The sequence below is a fragment of the Gavialis gangeticus genome, unplaced genomic scaffold (assembly GCF_001723915.1).
Source record: "Gavialis gangeticus isolate Ggan-Ray unplaced genomic scaffold, GavGan_comp1, whole genome shotgun sequence".
NCBI classification, from domain to species: Eukaryota; Metazoa; Chordata; order Crocodylia; family Gavialidae; genus Gavialis; species Gavialis gangeticus.
The window spans coordinates 10,438,732-10,455,332 of NW_017729001.1; the positions used below are offsets into that span (position 1 = coordinate 10,438,732).

Below are 16,601 nucleotides of genomic sequence, written 5' to 3' on the forward strand. Positions count from 1 at the left end.
TGTCTGGATTTAAGCTCCAGAGTTTCTAACCAGGGGCTTATAACTCTTGGAAATCAAGCCACTTCATTTAGATGCCTACATCTGAATATAAGAACATAACTATTGGCACTTATTTCTTGTGATCTTGTCTTGTTAGATGTTGTTTGACAGCATGTTAAGTCCATGTATGCACTCTATAAACCTCCCGTGCAATATTTGAAGTATGCATGGTGTTTCACAGAGAAGAAAAAGTCCCTGTGCTGAGGAATGTACTGCTGCATTCATTGACTTGCAAATTCAACATGGTAGGACATATTCAGCACCTTGTGGGAGCAACTCAAAATTCTATAAATAGCACAAGGACTGATGACAACAGATGACAGAAGGTGTGGCATTAGGGAATGAGAAGTGGGGATAGTGCTAAAATGACAAAGTAGTGTTGATCTTCTTACCGTATTTCTTGCAGTATTTGGTCATCAAGGCTACAATGGTCTAATGGTAGAAAGCTTGTAAAAAGACATGTTTGAGAGGAATTTTGAAGAACAATGACTTCATTAAGGACCTTGGAGGAGAGAGAGAGAGAGAGGCTGTTCAAGAGAGATGGGGAAACACAGGGGAATTAAGTCACAAGAAGTGGACAAAGGGAGCATTAATGAAAGAGATCATCTGAAAGAAATGGGCAAGATAGTGTGATAATTGGATAGGAAGGTAGAACCAAAGAAGTATTTTTTGAGGGTGAATTATTTAAATATATCGTGAAAATGAGAGATAGATATGGAATTTAACATCTGATAGACTATATTTTCTTAAAGAAGAAAAATATAGTGACAAAGTCAACTAAGTATGACATGTATTGATACATCTTTGGAATGAAAGTAGGGATCTGAATTTCATCTGATACAGTTTATTAGAAGTTGCCTACTTTTCTTATACACAGTAAGTATTGATTAATAGTAACAGAGTTTAATATTTTCTTATTTGTTACTTATGCCAGCACTAAAAGAACAAAGACCGAACTTCAACAGGTGGCTAATAATTTTAGGTTCTGTTTTGGGTGCTCAGCATGAAACATCCTAAAGGAACCTGGTTATTCAGAAGTACTGAGTATCAAACCTTTTTAAAGGTGCTTCAGGTTGGGCACTACTCTCCTCTGAGCATATTTAGAAATTGAGGCCAGTGTATACAGAAATCCTTGCAAAGGAAGGAAGGATTGCAATATCTAGTTGGCAGATTTTATTAATATATTTTTTCATCAGACTTACAGAAGTTACTTCAGATAATACATGAAGATGTGGCAAAACAATTTGATGCAGAGGATTTGTCTAAGAAGACTAGACTGCAAAGGTATGTTACCTGATTGGCTTCCACATAACTGAGAGAGGAAGCCTATCATGATGGAGTTTACACAGCACTATTTTTCCAGGAGAGTGACTGCTTAAATTCAGCATTGTGTGACATGGACATTCCACTGTATGGGTGGCAGAATAGCTCAGTTGACTGTATTTTCCAGGTGGGCCTGTCATGATTTTTTTCCTTACAACAAGAAAACAATTCATACAACACCTGTAAAAATCATGTACAGAAGCTTTACAGAGAAATAGGCCATTTTATACTCAGTTTCTTAATATTTTTTATGGAGCCACCATTACATTTTCTGTAGTCCCTGTGTAACATTTCCAGCAGACCTTCTATTATTTTACTCTCTAAAATTATCACCGTTTTAGAAATGTTCAAGAGTAAATGGTGAGTAAAGGCGGATGTCATTCATAATCATAATGTTATTGAAGTTCTAGGGCCACTTCAATTAACCTCAAACTGAACATTTTCCAAAAATGTGAGCCATTACAGGCATGCAATGCCACTTCAATCAATGGGAGGCCCCCTGGCTGCAAGACAAATAAGTAAAGAGAGAAGGACAACAGCAAAGACTGCAATTCAGTTCTTTTCAAGTCTTAGGAGGGCTATGTTCAGGTGCTGTGATTTTTGTGACATAGACTTTCCTAGCCTTTATGTGCATGTGGATTATTTCTCCCTAATTACAGTTCAGGTGTTTCTGTCGAGTACCATGTGGATTCATCTACGTGTACATTTTACTGCGGAGTTGACTAATTAGTTCCTCAGTAAAGCTTCTCTGTCTACACGTGTGCTGGTATTATAGCACAGTGAATTAATTAACTCTGCCATAGGATAGCACTGTCGAGGACAGCACTATCATATGGTGGAGTAATTAAGTGCAACGAAGTGCTCATATAGATGGTCCTGCTCAGTAGCATGGAAGCGGAAAGGGATCTTGGAGTCCTGGTGGACTCCAAGATGAACATGAGTTGTCAGTTTGACGAAGTGATCAGAAAAGCTAACTGCACTTTATCATGCATCAGCAGACACATGACAAACAGAACCAAGGAGGTGATACTTCCCCTCTATCGGGCGCTGGTCAGACTGCAGTTGGAGTACTGCATGCAGTTTTGGGCACCACACTTCAAGAGGGATGTGGATAACCTGGAGAGGGTCCAGAGAAGGGCCACTCATATGGTTAAGGGCTTGCAGGCTAAGTCCTACGAGGAGAGACTGAGGCACCTGGACTCTTCAGCCTCTGCAAGAGAAGGTTGAGAGGCGACCTTGTGGCTGCCTATAAATTCATCATGGGGATGCAGAAGGGAATTGGTGAGGCTCAACTCACCAAGGCGCCCCTGGGGGTCTCAAGAAATAATGGCCATAAGCTAGCAGAGAGCAGATTTAGACTGGACATTAGGAGGAACTTCTTCACAGATAGAGTGGCCAAAATCTACAATGGGCTCCCAAGGGAGGTGGTGCTCTCCCCTACCCTGGGGGTCTTCAAGAGGAGGTTGGATGGGCATCTGGCTGGGGTCATCTGAACCCAGCACTCTTTCCTGTCTATGCAGGGGTCAGACTTGATGATCTATTGAGGTCCCTTCCGACCCGAACATCTATGAATCTATAAATCTATGGTGACAGGCTGGCTGGGGCATGAGGGTGCTAAAGTGTCGGGGCTGCCTGCCGCATAACTCTGCATTTTAGCACTCTTGCGCCCCAGCCAGGCCCTCTGTCACCCTACGCTGCCACCCAGAACCCTTGTCTGACCCCCCGAGTCTGCTGACATCTTGGGGCTGCTCCGCCCCGGCTCAAACTGTTGCTGTCCTGGGCATACATGTAGACTCTGCACCTGGGAGCAGCTGACTCCAGCTCGAACTGCTCCAGAGTTTATTGCATTGCATTAATTTCATGTGTAGATGGACCCTATGTGGACATACAGATGGGCCACTTCCTCTACTGATGTAATTTGGCATAGTTCCACTGAAGCTAGTGGAGCTCAACCATTTTACAAAATGTGGGGATCTGACCCACACATGAGCAAATCAAGGATTTTGAAAAGAGGGATGCAGATAATGAGGTGGCTCATCATCACATACAACATGACACATTTTTCTCCAGTTAAAAAGAAACTAGAAGCTTTACTAATAAGCTAGGGGACCTAGTTCTGTATTATTCAGTTTTAGATCTAAGCAAAAGAAAATGCAGTTTTATGGGAATGTTCGTGAATTGTCTAGATTTTGTATTAAGTTTTAAAAACACAACACCCTAGGCAAAAATGGTCAAAATAGTCCAAATATATTGTTTCATTCTTCCTGTAGTCATTATAGTTAAGTGTACACCTCTTATTCAAATCTGTAAAACGAAATCTAGTCTTTTTTACAATGCCGCTAATACTTCACCTAAGCTAATATTATTGTTACCCCTGATTTTTAGCTTGAATTAAAAACAGTTGGCAGGGCAATAACATAAAAGAGAGACATTACCAGGAAGTAGCTAACAGACAGCAATGAGGAAAATATAAGTTTGAATAGTGGAACATTAAGACTGTTAACAAGGAGGGAGGATCATTATCACCTGTGGAATGAAAATAGATTGCCAGGAACCAGGTAGATTATAATAAGCCATGGAGTCAATTGACTCTCTCAGCACCACCTGAATAGAAATGCTGCTGAGGTTTGGAGGTAGAGCAAGAATCAAAGATGCAACTGTACCACGGCACCCTCTGCCCCTAGACCTACACATCTTTTAGTTAAACCACTCTTCCAGTCAGCCAGAAACTATGTAAATTCCTCCATTCAGGACTCGGAAGCAACACCACCAGCATTGTTCATGTGCTGGAAAAAAGGTATATTCTTTACGGTTTCAAGGACGCACTGTCTTGCTTTGCAGTGCACAACCGGCCTATCAAAGGAATGAAAGAGTTAGCGTAAGTGGATTAAAGGACCAAGAGAACATAACATTTCTGGAACAGAGGCATAAGAGGTAAGAATACGTAAAAAAGAATGACTGTGGCATGTGCTATGTGGCAGGCAGTCATCTTTGTGTGAGGCATATGGCATACAATGTCACATGCATAAACAACACCAGTATTTGTCCTGCTGAAAGAGAGGTGGAATCAGTGAAGTTTTGTTATGTATCAGGTTACTAGTTGTGCATTTTTAATACAGCATATTGGGTTTTGTCTTAGTTCTCCCACTATTATTAAGGAAAGCTGTGCAGCTGAATCACCATCATTAAAAATCTATCCTTATGTATTTATATTCACTAATAAATTAAAGGAAATGCTGGGGCAAAAGTACCTAAAACTGTGTGGAGTCAAAAAGGTATCAGAGGTTGTTTTTCACAATTGGCAACAACTGGCTGTGTGATCCCAAGCCCTTCTGAAGAAAAAATGCTACTTAGGAATAGCACTGATCTCTTCTCAATGACTCAAATACATGTGGTGGTAAGAATTATTCCTAACACATAATATTCAATAATTATTATGTTGAACTTTCCACTAAACTTGAAAAGCAGTAGCCAGGACCTTTCTGAACCTGAGGTGGTTCATACATATCCATAACAATTGCACTTGTAAAAAGTTTGCTGAAGGGGGCTTTTTAGAGATGAGAAATTCTGGGAGTTTATGTGAAGGTAAAAAGGGGAGGAATTCCTACTAGAAGAGAGCAGCACTGCTAGGCTGCAAAGGTCAGTGCACTGGATCTACTCTCGTTTATGTGGGACTTATTCAAGCCCAGTCTAAGTTCTTGGATCCAATCCCTATTAGATCTCTAACTCGTGTTCAGCCATCATTCTGGACCTGTCCACTCACCCAGCGTCTCTGTACACGTTTTGACTTAGGTTCTGATGGGATCTATGAAGATAACTAAGAATTTCTCAGTGAGAGGAGGACCAAGAACTGTCCTGGATACTGTAGCCTGTCCCTAGCATAGTGAGGATTTCCACAACAGATAATTATTGCAATTAGACATGTGCAGTGATATATTCCTCTCTGGTTGAGTTGAAATGAAATATTGAGTACAAAGCTGGATGGTTCTGATTAAGTCTGTCATATCAGGAGTGATTCATCAGCACCAGTAGGATATCTCGTGCTGGAGAAGGCATAGTGTGTATAATTTTTAAAACCTTGTTTTGTCTTGCAGTTCCCTGCATGGGGCTCAGAAGGATGACAAAGTAAACACAACAGCAGACCAAGACGGCATAACAGCAGGGGACCAGAGGCCTAGAAGGTAGAAATAAAATCTAAGCAGGTACCATATAGTCAGCTTCATATGCTGCACCCAGTCAGCTGCTTGTGTGAAAAACATATGGCATGCAAATGCCAGATAGCATCTTGTTGTCATAATAGTCAGTGACGCTCTGCCTTCTGTCAGTTGTTTAATTGCTGGATGTTCTAAAATCTGTGTTGTATTTTCAAGATAGTGCATGAGGATTTTACCTTGGGTTCCCCACTAATATGACTAACAACCAAAGATCTAACTTTTTGTGATCACCTTAAAGGGTTTAGCCTTCTTTGATTACATCTAAGACAAGATGAAAGCTACTTTAAAAGTTTTCAGTTTCAATCCAGCTGAATCTGGTTGGCATCATAGCTGTTTATTATCTACAGAATTGCCGATTCCTGTTTGCAGTGCCTTGGATTGCAATATATTATTTTAAGAGATTTGGGTTTTTCTCTTGCAGTTCACTCTCTGTGACTGTGAGAGAAGACAAAACAACCACAGCAACCTTTAAAGAAGAAGAGAGCACAAAGCACATAAAGAGGACCAAAAGGTAAGCACACTATAGAGCGTTCTGCGTATCATCTTTTTCATGATATCAGTGCAGGTGGATTACAAGCTGTGCTGCTGTAGGGGTGCACAGTGAGCCAACAAAATGCCATTACACTACATATATTGCCTGATACACTGTATGTGGACTTTGTCACAATATTCCTACTAACAGTAATATGAATTGTAAAGCCAAATTTCTGTATTCTCTCTTAAATATTTGCCCTTCTATGTTTAAATCCACTACTGGGTCAAAAAGGAAGCCTAGTTAAACCTTACCAGTTGAAGGTTAGAGAAAACATTATAGGTCTTAAACATTTATGAATAAGGAAGCTGCCTGGCCTTGTTCAGTGTCTGGTATTATTTGCAATTCACAATCTGTTCTTTATTTATATTTCATGCAGTTTGTTTCTGTTGCTGATTTGGATGGTTGACGTAACTAACCAGAACAACATAGACTGTGGATTTTACAAATGAATATGCAACTTGAAATTGCCAATAAATCTCAAACCTGGTATATGTTCCAGGAGATGAATGCAAAAAGGTTAGGGATATGGTTGAGAGAAAAATGTGCTTTTTGAATCACATGAATATTTGCAAGCAGTTCTTTCTAGCATTTGATCAGATCTAAACCAAGCTCTCTGCTCCTTAATTTGCATATTTACAGTGAATGGGGATCTGTCAGCTTTCAAGTGTCCGAGAGCTGAGGTTTTCATTTCACATCACTTTAAAAGAGTCTACATTCGGAGTAGTCCAGCACTGTGCCCCAGAGATGCATAACTCCAGGTTTATGTATTTTTCCACCTGCAGCCGCCATGCCAGCTATTTCATTGAAAGCAAATGTAATTTGCATGCTGAGATGAGACAGAAGTTCTCAGCCATAGCTGAAGAAGCAGCACTTTGTTTACATGACAACCTGGAGATACTTGAAAGGTAAGAACTGGAATACCTTCTATATTTTGTCAAAATATGCAATGCCTCACTATAGGTATTAGCGAGGACTTGCTCCCAAACCTTCTAAAGATGAACCTGCTCACTGAAATGGCGTGGCAACAGAATAATGACAAATGGCGTGTCGATCCGGATAGTCTTGTGCCTTCCCATGCACAGGATGTACACTGCAGGCTGACTTTTCAAGCAAATGTGCTAGGTTTTCTCTGAATGATTTCTATGGACATTACATTGGATATTTACTTTTACATGTGTCTTTATGGACACTAGGATAAAATTCCCCCAGCTTCATAGAGCTTATTGCCTCCTTTATTCTCTAGCCAGTTGACTCACAATTGCATCAGTTATGTTCAGAAATATTCAATAAACATTTTCCAGACTGAAGACAGTCTTTGTTTATCGGATGAATCTCAAAACCAGCTGTTGCATTTCAAATTGTAGTCTGACTCTTAGTCTGAGAATCTCAGTCCCCCTAGCTCCACACATTGAGACCACTGTCCTGTTAATAGGGCAGGATTTATTTACTTTTGAGGCCATTACCTCTTTTCCCCAAAAGAGTGACTACTAAATCATCCAAACTTAAGGCCGATCCACACACACCCTTTAACATCATTCCTGGGCTTTCAGACTTCTCTCACCCGAAGGACAAGTGAGCAGCCTTCTCCTAGGCCAGCATCAATTCGGGTCTGTCGGTCAGCCAGTGTTTGTGATCCTTTCTTCTAGAACAGAAGTCTTACCTGTAACATTTGTAAATTCTACTGGCTCAGAGAGGAAAAGACCTGAGATCTCCTCGTATGTAATTATTGTAAATCTCACAAGCATACCCGGGTTGATCAGTGTTTGTGAGAAAGACCTCCGAGGAGCATCGATGTGCAGCAGGAAATAGCATTGCTAAGTCAATACGTGGCACTCTGTTCACTAAGTTTACTTTGAAATAAGATCCTGCAGCCTTCCCTGACTCCTTGCATTCAATCTAATGTAATAAAGTTGTTCATATGATTACAGATATTAGTTTGGTTTCCCAGCTAAAATTCCAACTCAGAAAAGTATGCTCAACCTATTTTCCACTAAGTTTCAAACAAATATGGCTGTTTTTTTTTCTTTTTTCCTAATTGCTTTTAAACATTTGTTTACAGCCCTGAGGTGGTTGTAAACAATTGTTACATCATTTGATCTCTAAGTGTGTTCTTTATCTCACAGATTAATTATGGTTTGTAAATTGTTTGAAGAGATTTAAATGTAGAAATCACAACTAAAACACAAAATTTTAGTACTTGCAGACTGAACATAATTTACTTTTTTCATCCATGAGTCCTCTACCGTCTTTGTTATGTTCCTAATTAACACTCAGCCAGAACATTCATTTTTAAAATATCCCATTCTAATTTTTTTAAGTTTTATTGCAGGCGGCGGGAAGAGAAATGTTCACAGAAATACCAAGCTTTAAAAAGTATCAAGTGTTTTGAAAGAGACCTAGAAAGAATGAGACAATCTGGAACAAGAGCTGAAAGAGAACATGATGAAGATGAATGCAACTGGTGAGAGAGCGCAGATACTTAGTTTGACTGAATACTCTTCCTTCCTCCCCGTGCCCCAAAAGCCTTTCCTGTAAAACCAAAGCTCTTCTTTGTTTCAAAATCTTTAGTCTGCCAAAAGCAAAATAAAATGTCTAATTAGAAACGAACAAGGGGCAGATCCAAAGAGCATGCAGTGGTGAAGTCACATATTGCTTTGATTCCTGGTCCACCCAAAATTTAAAGCCAACTGCCTGACAGTGGCAGAAGCCAGGCAGCAAGGAGGGAGTCACTTGACTTTGTGGTTTATCCTTTCTCCTTTTTTAATAGTCTTGATGTTCCAGTAACTAAGCCATCCTTTCTTCTGCAATTCTGCTGTCTGTTACCTGCTCCTCTTAATGCTGCTCCTATTTCACATCCCTGCAGATTATTTTTAATTCTAAAAATATGAACTCAGGTAAACACCAACTCAGGTGTGGAAATAATTTTCAGTGAATATTAGATGCACTTTCCAGATGCTCAATAAGGCTAGATTTTGTTTTATGAATCTGAAAGAGATGTACATGTAATTTTAATGACAACAGGACTAAAGAAACAATATCTTTTGATTGGTTTTTTTGCCTAGTTGGTTGGGGTTTTTATACATATCATATGATACAGCAAATTAATGCACATTCCAATAAAATTGTATTTGTTTTTGCTTCCATCTTGAACCGAATAATATGGCATTGCCCTTGACCCCTAGTATATTAGTAAAAAGAAATTAGAAGTTTTACGTGGATAAAAATATGTGATGATGCACCTTACTATCTACACCCCCCTTTTCAAAATCCTAGGATTCCCAGGGGTGTACTATCTACACCCCCATGGAAGCCAATAGACCACCTGAATTCTGACCTCCCAAGGCTTGATTCCCGTGTTGCAGTGTATTTGTGCCCCCTGTTCTGCAGTTCTAAGATCTGGCCTTGGCTAGGTGGCACGTGCAGTAAGCTCTCTGAGCTCATCAAGTCATCAGCGTAGCTGCTGCTGGAACCTACATCAGCCTGGCTCTGGTATTCAGTGGGTGAATGCCACTGCTGATTACCCTCCTTCCCCCCACCCCACACTCCACACTCCTTTGCCTGCTATCAAAACTGGCAGCAAGAGAAAAGAGGAGGGGAATAAGTGACAGCAGCATTCACCCCCTGCACTTGAGCATGGCACCAGTGCAGGCTGTAGCAGCAACTGCACTGATGAGCTGGTAAGCTCAGAGAGCTCCCCGCACATGCTACACAGCTAAAGGGGGATGCAGCTGCACCCCCAGCATACCCCTTGGATCTGCCCCCTGTTTGCTAGTGTAGCCATACAAGCAACAGACTCCTGGTATAGACAAGGACTAAGTTGCCTCCTGTCTTAATGGTTAGGGAAGACCCTCCTCTTGCTGCTGACTTGTACGTATTTGTCTTCTACCAGAGAGAGGTGGCACTTTCTGCTAAAGATTAGCTGATATGCCAGTGTATTCAGGACTCTGATAGGATTAGAGATACACTATTGCAGTCCCTCACATGTATATGGTCTGGAAGGGTCAGAGACATCCATCTCTGGGATTGTCAAAGCAGCACTATAAAATTTACACAGAAAGTCAAGAGCAAATGGGAGTCTTTTCACAAGAGCTTTATTTTTATTGTAGTGTGTAATTCTTTTCTTGAGTCTCCATATTCAGAGTGAAATGACAAAGATTGAGTGTTACAGTGCATTCACATCAGTGAGATTTATGTCAACCTGCACAGGGGAAAAATATGATGACAGCAACAGGAAAAGGGACAGTAAAGAAAATCAGACACTGTGTCAGATCAGGCACCGATTGCTTTAGAAAATCTACAGAGACAAAACAAAATAGAGAGACAAAAGATGAAAAGGGCAAATCAGAAGTAAAATGGAAACATTTGTCAATATTTGATTGTTTGCTTCCACACCACAGGTTTTCACCTATAATGTAAATGAACAATTAAGGAGTGTTTTTAATGCCATGCAAGAGGAATTGGGTGCAGAGGTCTGAGAAGAATAAAAACAAGCCTTTTTTTCCATCATTTCCTAGAAACTGTACCGAGCAAAAGTATCAGGAAGGTCTGAGGTACCCAGCTGGGTAAACATCAGTTTCAAAGGCATCTATTTATTTAGTCGCTGCTCTTTTCTTCTTGCTGTTAAAGGTTTCTGAGTTTGATATCCAGACTGCCCAATGCTGTGAAGAATGACAGTCGCACACAGAAAATCTTAAAGAAACTGGAAAAATTTGGCAAGAACCCAGACTTAAGAATCCGTCCCAGCACCTTTCTGAAGGTGCTGAGTGATCTGCGTGTATGGGAGCTGTGTTCTCCAGACATCTCTGCAGCTGTGGAGGTGAGCTGAAACATTCTAGCGAAGGGGAGATGGGGGACAAGAGGAAGGCCAGACACCTTCTGGTGTGGTTACCCAATCGAAAATTACAATGATATATATTGCGGACCGTGTCTGTGCAAGATCGAGGTAGGTAGCACTGCCCCCTTTGTAGAGTGCTTTGAACTCCTTGCAAAGTACTGTTAATGATTACTGTTTTATTCCTATTTCATTACCTATTTATTTGCTGCTGGAGTGAAAATGACACTGTAATAGCTAGAATACGTAGAAAAGAATATTCAATCACTACAGTGCCCAAAAAGACTTGTAATTCATGGCTGTGATGTCTGCCAACCACTATAGGAAAAGTATCACAATAGTGAACTATGAAAAGTGCACATTTGTTTGAAGAGCCTTCAGCCATTTACAGATAGAAGCTGCTCCAGCTGTGTTTAAAGAGCCTCTCAAGTGGCTCAAATAAAGTGTCTTCAGAAACAATTTGCAGAAGAGAGAAGGGTAAGGGAAAGAGAAAGGAAAGAAAGCATGGAAAGGAAAGAAAGCATGGAAAGGAAAGAGAAGAGATTATATTAATCTACATTGCATAGTCCAAATAAGTCATTTATAGACAAGGCAATGATGCCACCTTGTGTTTTTGGTTGTCAGCTCAGTCCATTCCTTCCTTGATCTACAGTATCTGCAGAAACCTCTTGATGGCAACCACGTAGGTAACTACACATCTTGCATGGTGGGTACTGAGGTACAAAGGCAAAGATCAAGGGTCAATTCCTGATTGATCTTGCAGGTTCCTAAACAGGACTTGAACAAAATTTAGGCACCTAAGTCACAAAGGGCTCTTAGGAGAAGTAAAACACTGCCCACTCACTCCCGATACATGTGTCAAACCTTGAAATAAGGCAGTGAAGCTGCCCTGGGGACATCTCTCCAACACAAGTCTCAAGATCACTGGTCTCTGACTTGCTTAAGAGCAGTGATGGGGGTGTCCACAGCTGACTTCACCTTGTTCTGGGTTTGGCATATACAGAGCAGAAATGGGTAATGCTTCTCACCAGTGCTGTCACAAATGGCATGGAAGCAATATGTGCATGCCCAAAGGGTAATCCCCCAGCAGCACCTGCAAAACTACTTGGGCTTCTAGAATCATTAAGCACTTGCACTTTGCCCTGAAAACCTATGTAGGTACCTAAACTTGGCCTATTGAATAAGCTCAGAAGTGATACAACTTGGATATTTACACATTTAGCTCCTGCCTAAGGGCCTTGCTACACCTTACACTGTGAGCTGTACAAATGTTGGTTGGTGTTACTGCTAGCTTGGAGTTTGGAGCAGTCGCATCCTTCTCTGACTGTCCCCTATGTGCACAGCTGTGACTTGCCAATAACAGGCCTGGTGAGCAGGGACAGGACTAGGAGCTGTAGCTGTGAGTTGCCACTAGATGGCTGGTGAGCCAAGACAGGCTTCTATCCCTGTTCTACAGACAGGGACTCCTGGGATACCTCAGAGGACTCCAATTTGGTAGGGGTGTTTGAAACAGGCTGTATTTGATTCGGATTTGGATTCGGCCTGAATCAGGGACAGTGATTTGATCCATTGATTCGGATCACTGTCCCCAATTCGATTTGGCTGAAACCGAATCTGATGATTCGATGCTGATTTGGCAAATCAGCGATTCAGACACAGGCACAGCTTTAAAAGTTTTTTCTACACACCTTGAGGTAGCAGCATGGCTCATGACTGTTGCAGTGCTGGGGTGGATGGAGCATCCCACAGCAGTGCAGGAGGCTCTCCGGCGTGCTCGGCAGTGAACCCAGAAGTGGACCAGATGTAATTCCAGTCCACTTCCAGGTCTGCCGGGGAGCGCTCTGGGAGCCCCTCCATGCCCTCCCAGCCCAGCAGTCATCTGTAGGGGGACCCCAGGTGCCCCCCAGACCAGGAAGCACCAGTTGTCGAGCCAGGGGGTGCAAGGGGGGTCCCCCAGCATGCTCCCCAGTGGACTCAAAGTGCTTCTGGTCCACTTCTGGGTCTGCTGCTGAGAGCGCTGCGCAGCCCCCCGTGCTCCTGTGGGGCTGCCCCAGCACCACAGTGTACAGAGCCCCTGCTACCTAGAGGTATGTAGAAAAAACATTTAAAGCTGTGTCTACGTCTGAAACACCGAATCTGTCCGAATCTCTCCAAATTGATTCAGAGGGTTCCTAATCGATTCAGAGAGATTAAAGAGTCCTCTGATTTGATTTGGATTCAGAGATTCAGCCGCCAAATCAGGCTGAATCTCCACCAAATTGAATTGGGGACCACAGCTTCACACAGCCCTACAATTTGGGCAGCACATCTGTAGGGAGTGGCCACACCTTAATGGAATAGGCGCTTGGTAGTGCAGATCAGAGATAATCCTGCCCTGCAGTGGCATAACTTTGAGCCATATAACGAGTGTTTAATGCCACATTAAGCTGTTAATATGCAGACAATCCAGGGGTTAAGAACTCCAGAAGCTAACCAAAATTACCGTATAACAAGGCCCTAAATTGCCTGCAATCCAAATCAGTGCTGGGAAGTAACTGAACTCAGCCTCAATCCCCAGTTCTTTAGGTGAAGAACAGGCCACACTGGTTGACTGCTGCTGAAAGTGCACACATAGCAAAAAGGAGCACACACTCACCTTTTGCCCAATAGCTTAGTGGCCTGGGAAGTGCAGGATTTGGGTTCTAACCATTAGGCCAATGATTATCCACTGGGGTGCCATGAAATCTTTTGTGGAGTGCCACAGCACCCAGTCCATAAAGCACTCTCCTTCCCCCATCCAGCTCCCCACACTCGCTGCAGCATCTCAGCAGCATGGCAAGCTGCTTCTCTGGGGACCTGACACTGCTGCCCTTCCCCACCCTCTGGCATGCTTGTGCTGCCCACCCCCACTCTCTGAGCACCATGGTCTGCTGCAAGCAGGTTGATGAATGTTCGGAGCCATGCTTTTTAGCCCAGCTCATCCCTGTGTCTTCTCCCACACTTCCAAAGCCACCAGGAGAAGCCGTGGTGGCAGATGGCTCTGGTTGCCAACACAACCCCATGGGAGAAGCCTTGGCCACAGGGACCACTCTTATCCCCTCAGGTGTGGTCCAGGGATGGGGAGGGGGGGCCAGGCAGTGAAAAGAGCGGAGCACAGCAGAGTGAGGTCTGGCATCCACCGCCACCCTCCCCGTTACCATTTAGATTAGTGTTTCTCAGCCTTTTTAGCCTCAAGGGAGCCCTCCATCACTTTTCTGAATTTAGATTTTAGCTCAGTAAACCGCAGCCAGAATCTGAGGTGCTGATAAATTCAGAAAAGTGATGCGTGCCTTGAGGCTAAGGTTGAGAACAATTGCACTAGGCTACCAACTGAGGGCATTCTCTACCCCGCCTGTTTATGCTGCACTTACTTGGTCTCTTATGAACACTAGCCATTCCTTCTTGATCCCCAACATCTGTTTATATCAGATATTTCCAGAGTCAGAGCATTTGTTAGCTATTGTGGCTCCCCTTTCCAAATCCATAGTGTCCTTATAAAGCCTTGTATTCTCTGTTGCTGCAATTTATTTTTATAGCTGTCTGTCTTTGATTCTTGTTTCCATTTGGTTTCCTCTGTATTTTGTTCCTTTGCTCTCCTGCCAGTAGGGGTTGCTAAAACAAAGAGATATTAATGAGGCTGAGCTCTTTTTCCTACCTCTTATATTTTCTTCACAAAAATACACAGAGGAGGGAAGGCTGTGGTGTTCCTTCTGGCTGGAATTGATAAAGGCAGCTGTAGTATTTCAGGAACAGCAAAAACATCACTGAGTGTAAGCTGGCTGGTTTTGACAAAAGAGCTGAGGCTAATGTTTTTATTCAACTTTAAGTCAATTTAATATAACACAAGCTCAAGGTAAAAGCAAAGCTTTACATTAAAATGGCTTTGACAGTTTGAGGATATAAATAACATGGACGATCCCATAGTTTTCAATTTTTATTCATTTTAATTAACCTTCACTATTGTTGAAATTTAACGTAAAATATTTCTTTCTCTTTTCATCCTTGTCAAACCAAGCTAACACAAATTGATGTTCTAATAGTTTGCAGCCTCAGGAATGGTTGTTCCAAAATCAGATTGGTCTCTCTGGTAGCCAGTCAAACGTTATACAGTGCAGTTGTTTGATGTATTATTCTACCTCAATACCTTTTATATATATGCCGATATATAATGTCAAGCATTAAGGAAAGTTCCTTATTGTATTTCAGTTTGTGCGTGAAAATATTGTTCAGATCCAAGAAGAAGTTTACAAAGGGTGGCTGCAGACTCAAGTCAAAATCCCTAAAAGAATGCAAAGTGCTCCACCTTTTTATTGAATGGTCAAAGAAGATGGTTTCCTAACTACAAGAAGACAGTCTTGTTGCTTCAAGCAGGGATCTGTTTGTAGCTGAAGTATGCGTCAGTGAAATTTGGAAGAAAGGCACCTTTGAAAAACATACTGATTGTGTATGCCATTTACACACTGAAATGTGACTTCACAGAGCTGATTTTTACTATCAGGCAAGATTTATGCAGTGACCAACACAGAATAGAAACTAAAAATAGCTGCTCCTTTTCGGATGACATCATGGATCACCAAAACCTCAGTCTTAAGTTTCTATTTAGAGTGAAGACAGAAACACTCATCAGATAGCAATGGAGAACTGAGTGGCAATAACACTTTTCCACCTTTTTCCCTTTGTCTATAATATCACCTCCTGTTTTTGGTTTTCTATCTGCTTATTTGTTGTACTGCTCTGTCTTCCACAGTTTTGCTCCATTACTTCTGCTTTCGATAATCCCCAGCAGGTCTGTTTGAAGCTTTAAACGGGATGCTTTTTGTATCAGATTTTGTATCTTAATTGCTAAAATGTTTGATTTTTACATTGTTTGTTCTATAAGTTTTTTTTCCCTGAATATGGCTAAAGTTTTGCCTTATTAAAACTGTTATTCAAATGTTCTGTATTCCTAGGTGCTTGTTTTTAATTGTTCATTTTCCAGTAGTGGCTCCACAGATTTACAAAAGTAGGTAACTGTTCTCACCATTTTCCCCAGCACACATTTGCCATTGCTCTGCTGACTCAAAAATGATAAGGACTTCTAACCAGTAGCAGGCAGGAAATAGAAGCTGAGCATCTTTGAAAACTTTGAAAAAAGGCATTGGGCTTGGAATAAAATAATTAATTTGCAAGCCTGTCGCAACACCTAGAGGAGCATTTTATTGTGCAGAACCGTGGAGTTTGATTCATCTTTTAGCTACATTTTAAAGAAAAACAGTGATGAAATGTAGATGCAGGTTAGGACAATGATCCCTGAACGGTCCGTGATACTGCACTACAGTATATTAATGAAGTCTGATAATAGCTTTGTCATTTTACCTTCTTATTTCATGCTCTTTCAGTTTGGAACCAATGCTTTCTCTGAAAGGAGCCAAGAAAGAGATGTTTTTAGATTGTGGCCCATTTCTTCCTGATCATGAGTATGAGCCTTTTAAGCTCTGCTATGTTCCCACTTTCTCATATCAACATGGTAATATTACTTAGCTCTTCTACAGGTGGGATAAGTTCACCTTCATCTTCTCTCTCACTTTCCCTACCTTTCTATTCATCTCTGAACCCATAGAGTCATAGATGCTAGGATCAGAAGGGACCTCAACAGATCATC

General features: G+C 41.7%; 1 protein-coding gene across 3 annotated transcripts in view; it reads left to right on the forward strand.

Annotated features, from left to right (window-relative positions):
• Positions 1–15,902, forward strand: part of CCDC60 (coiled-coil domain containing 60) — a 163,500-nt gene extending 147,598 nt beyond the window's left edge. For 2 of the 3 annotated variants that reach the window (XM_019506770.1, XM_019506772.1), the window contains 9 exons: positions 1,236–1,323; positions 4,204–4,296; positions 5,457–5,543; positions 5,998–6,087; positions 6,894–7,016; positions 8,441–8,572; positions 10,738–10,927; positions 13,929–14,024; positions 15,167–15,902. In XM_019506770.1, coding sequence (XP_019362315.1) covers positions 1,236–1,323; positions 4,204–4,296; positions 5,457–5,543; positions 5,998–6,087; positions 6,894–7,016; positions 8,441–8,572; positions 10,738–10,927; positions 13,929–14,024; positions 15,167–15,274 — 1,007 coding nt within the window. In that variant the 3' untranslated portion in view covers positions 15,275–15,902. The remainder of the gene's footprint in view (positions 1–1,235; positions 1,324–4,203; positions 4,297–5,456; positions 5,544–5,997; positions 6,088–6,893; positions 7,017–8,440; positions 8,573–10,737; positions 10,928–13,928; positions 14,025–15,166) is intronic. The other variant, XM_019506771.1, reaches the window with a different exon arrangement.
• Positions 15,903–16,601: the final 699 nt, after the last annotated feature.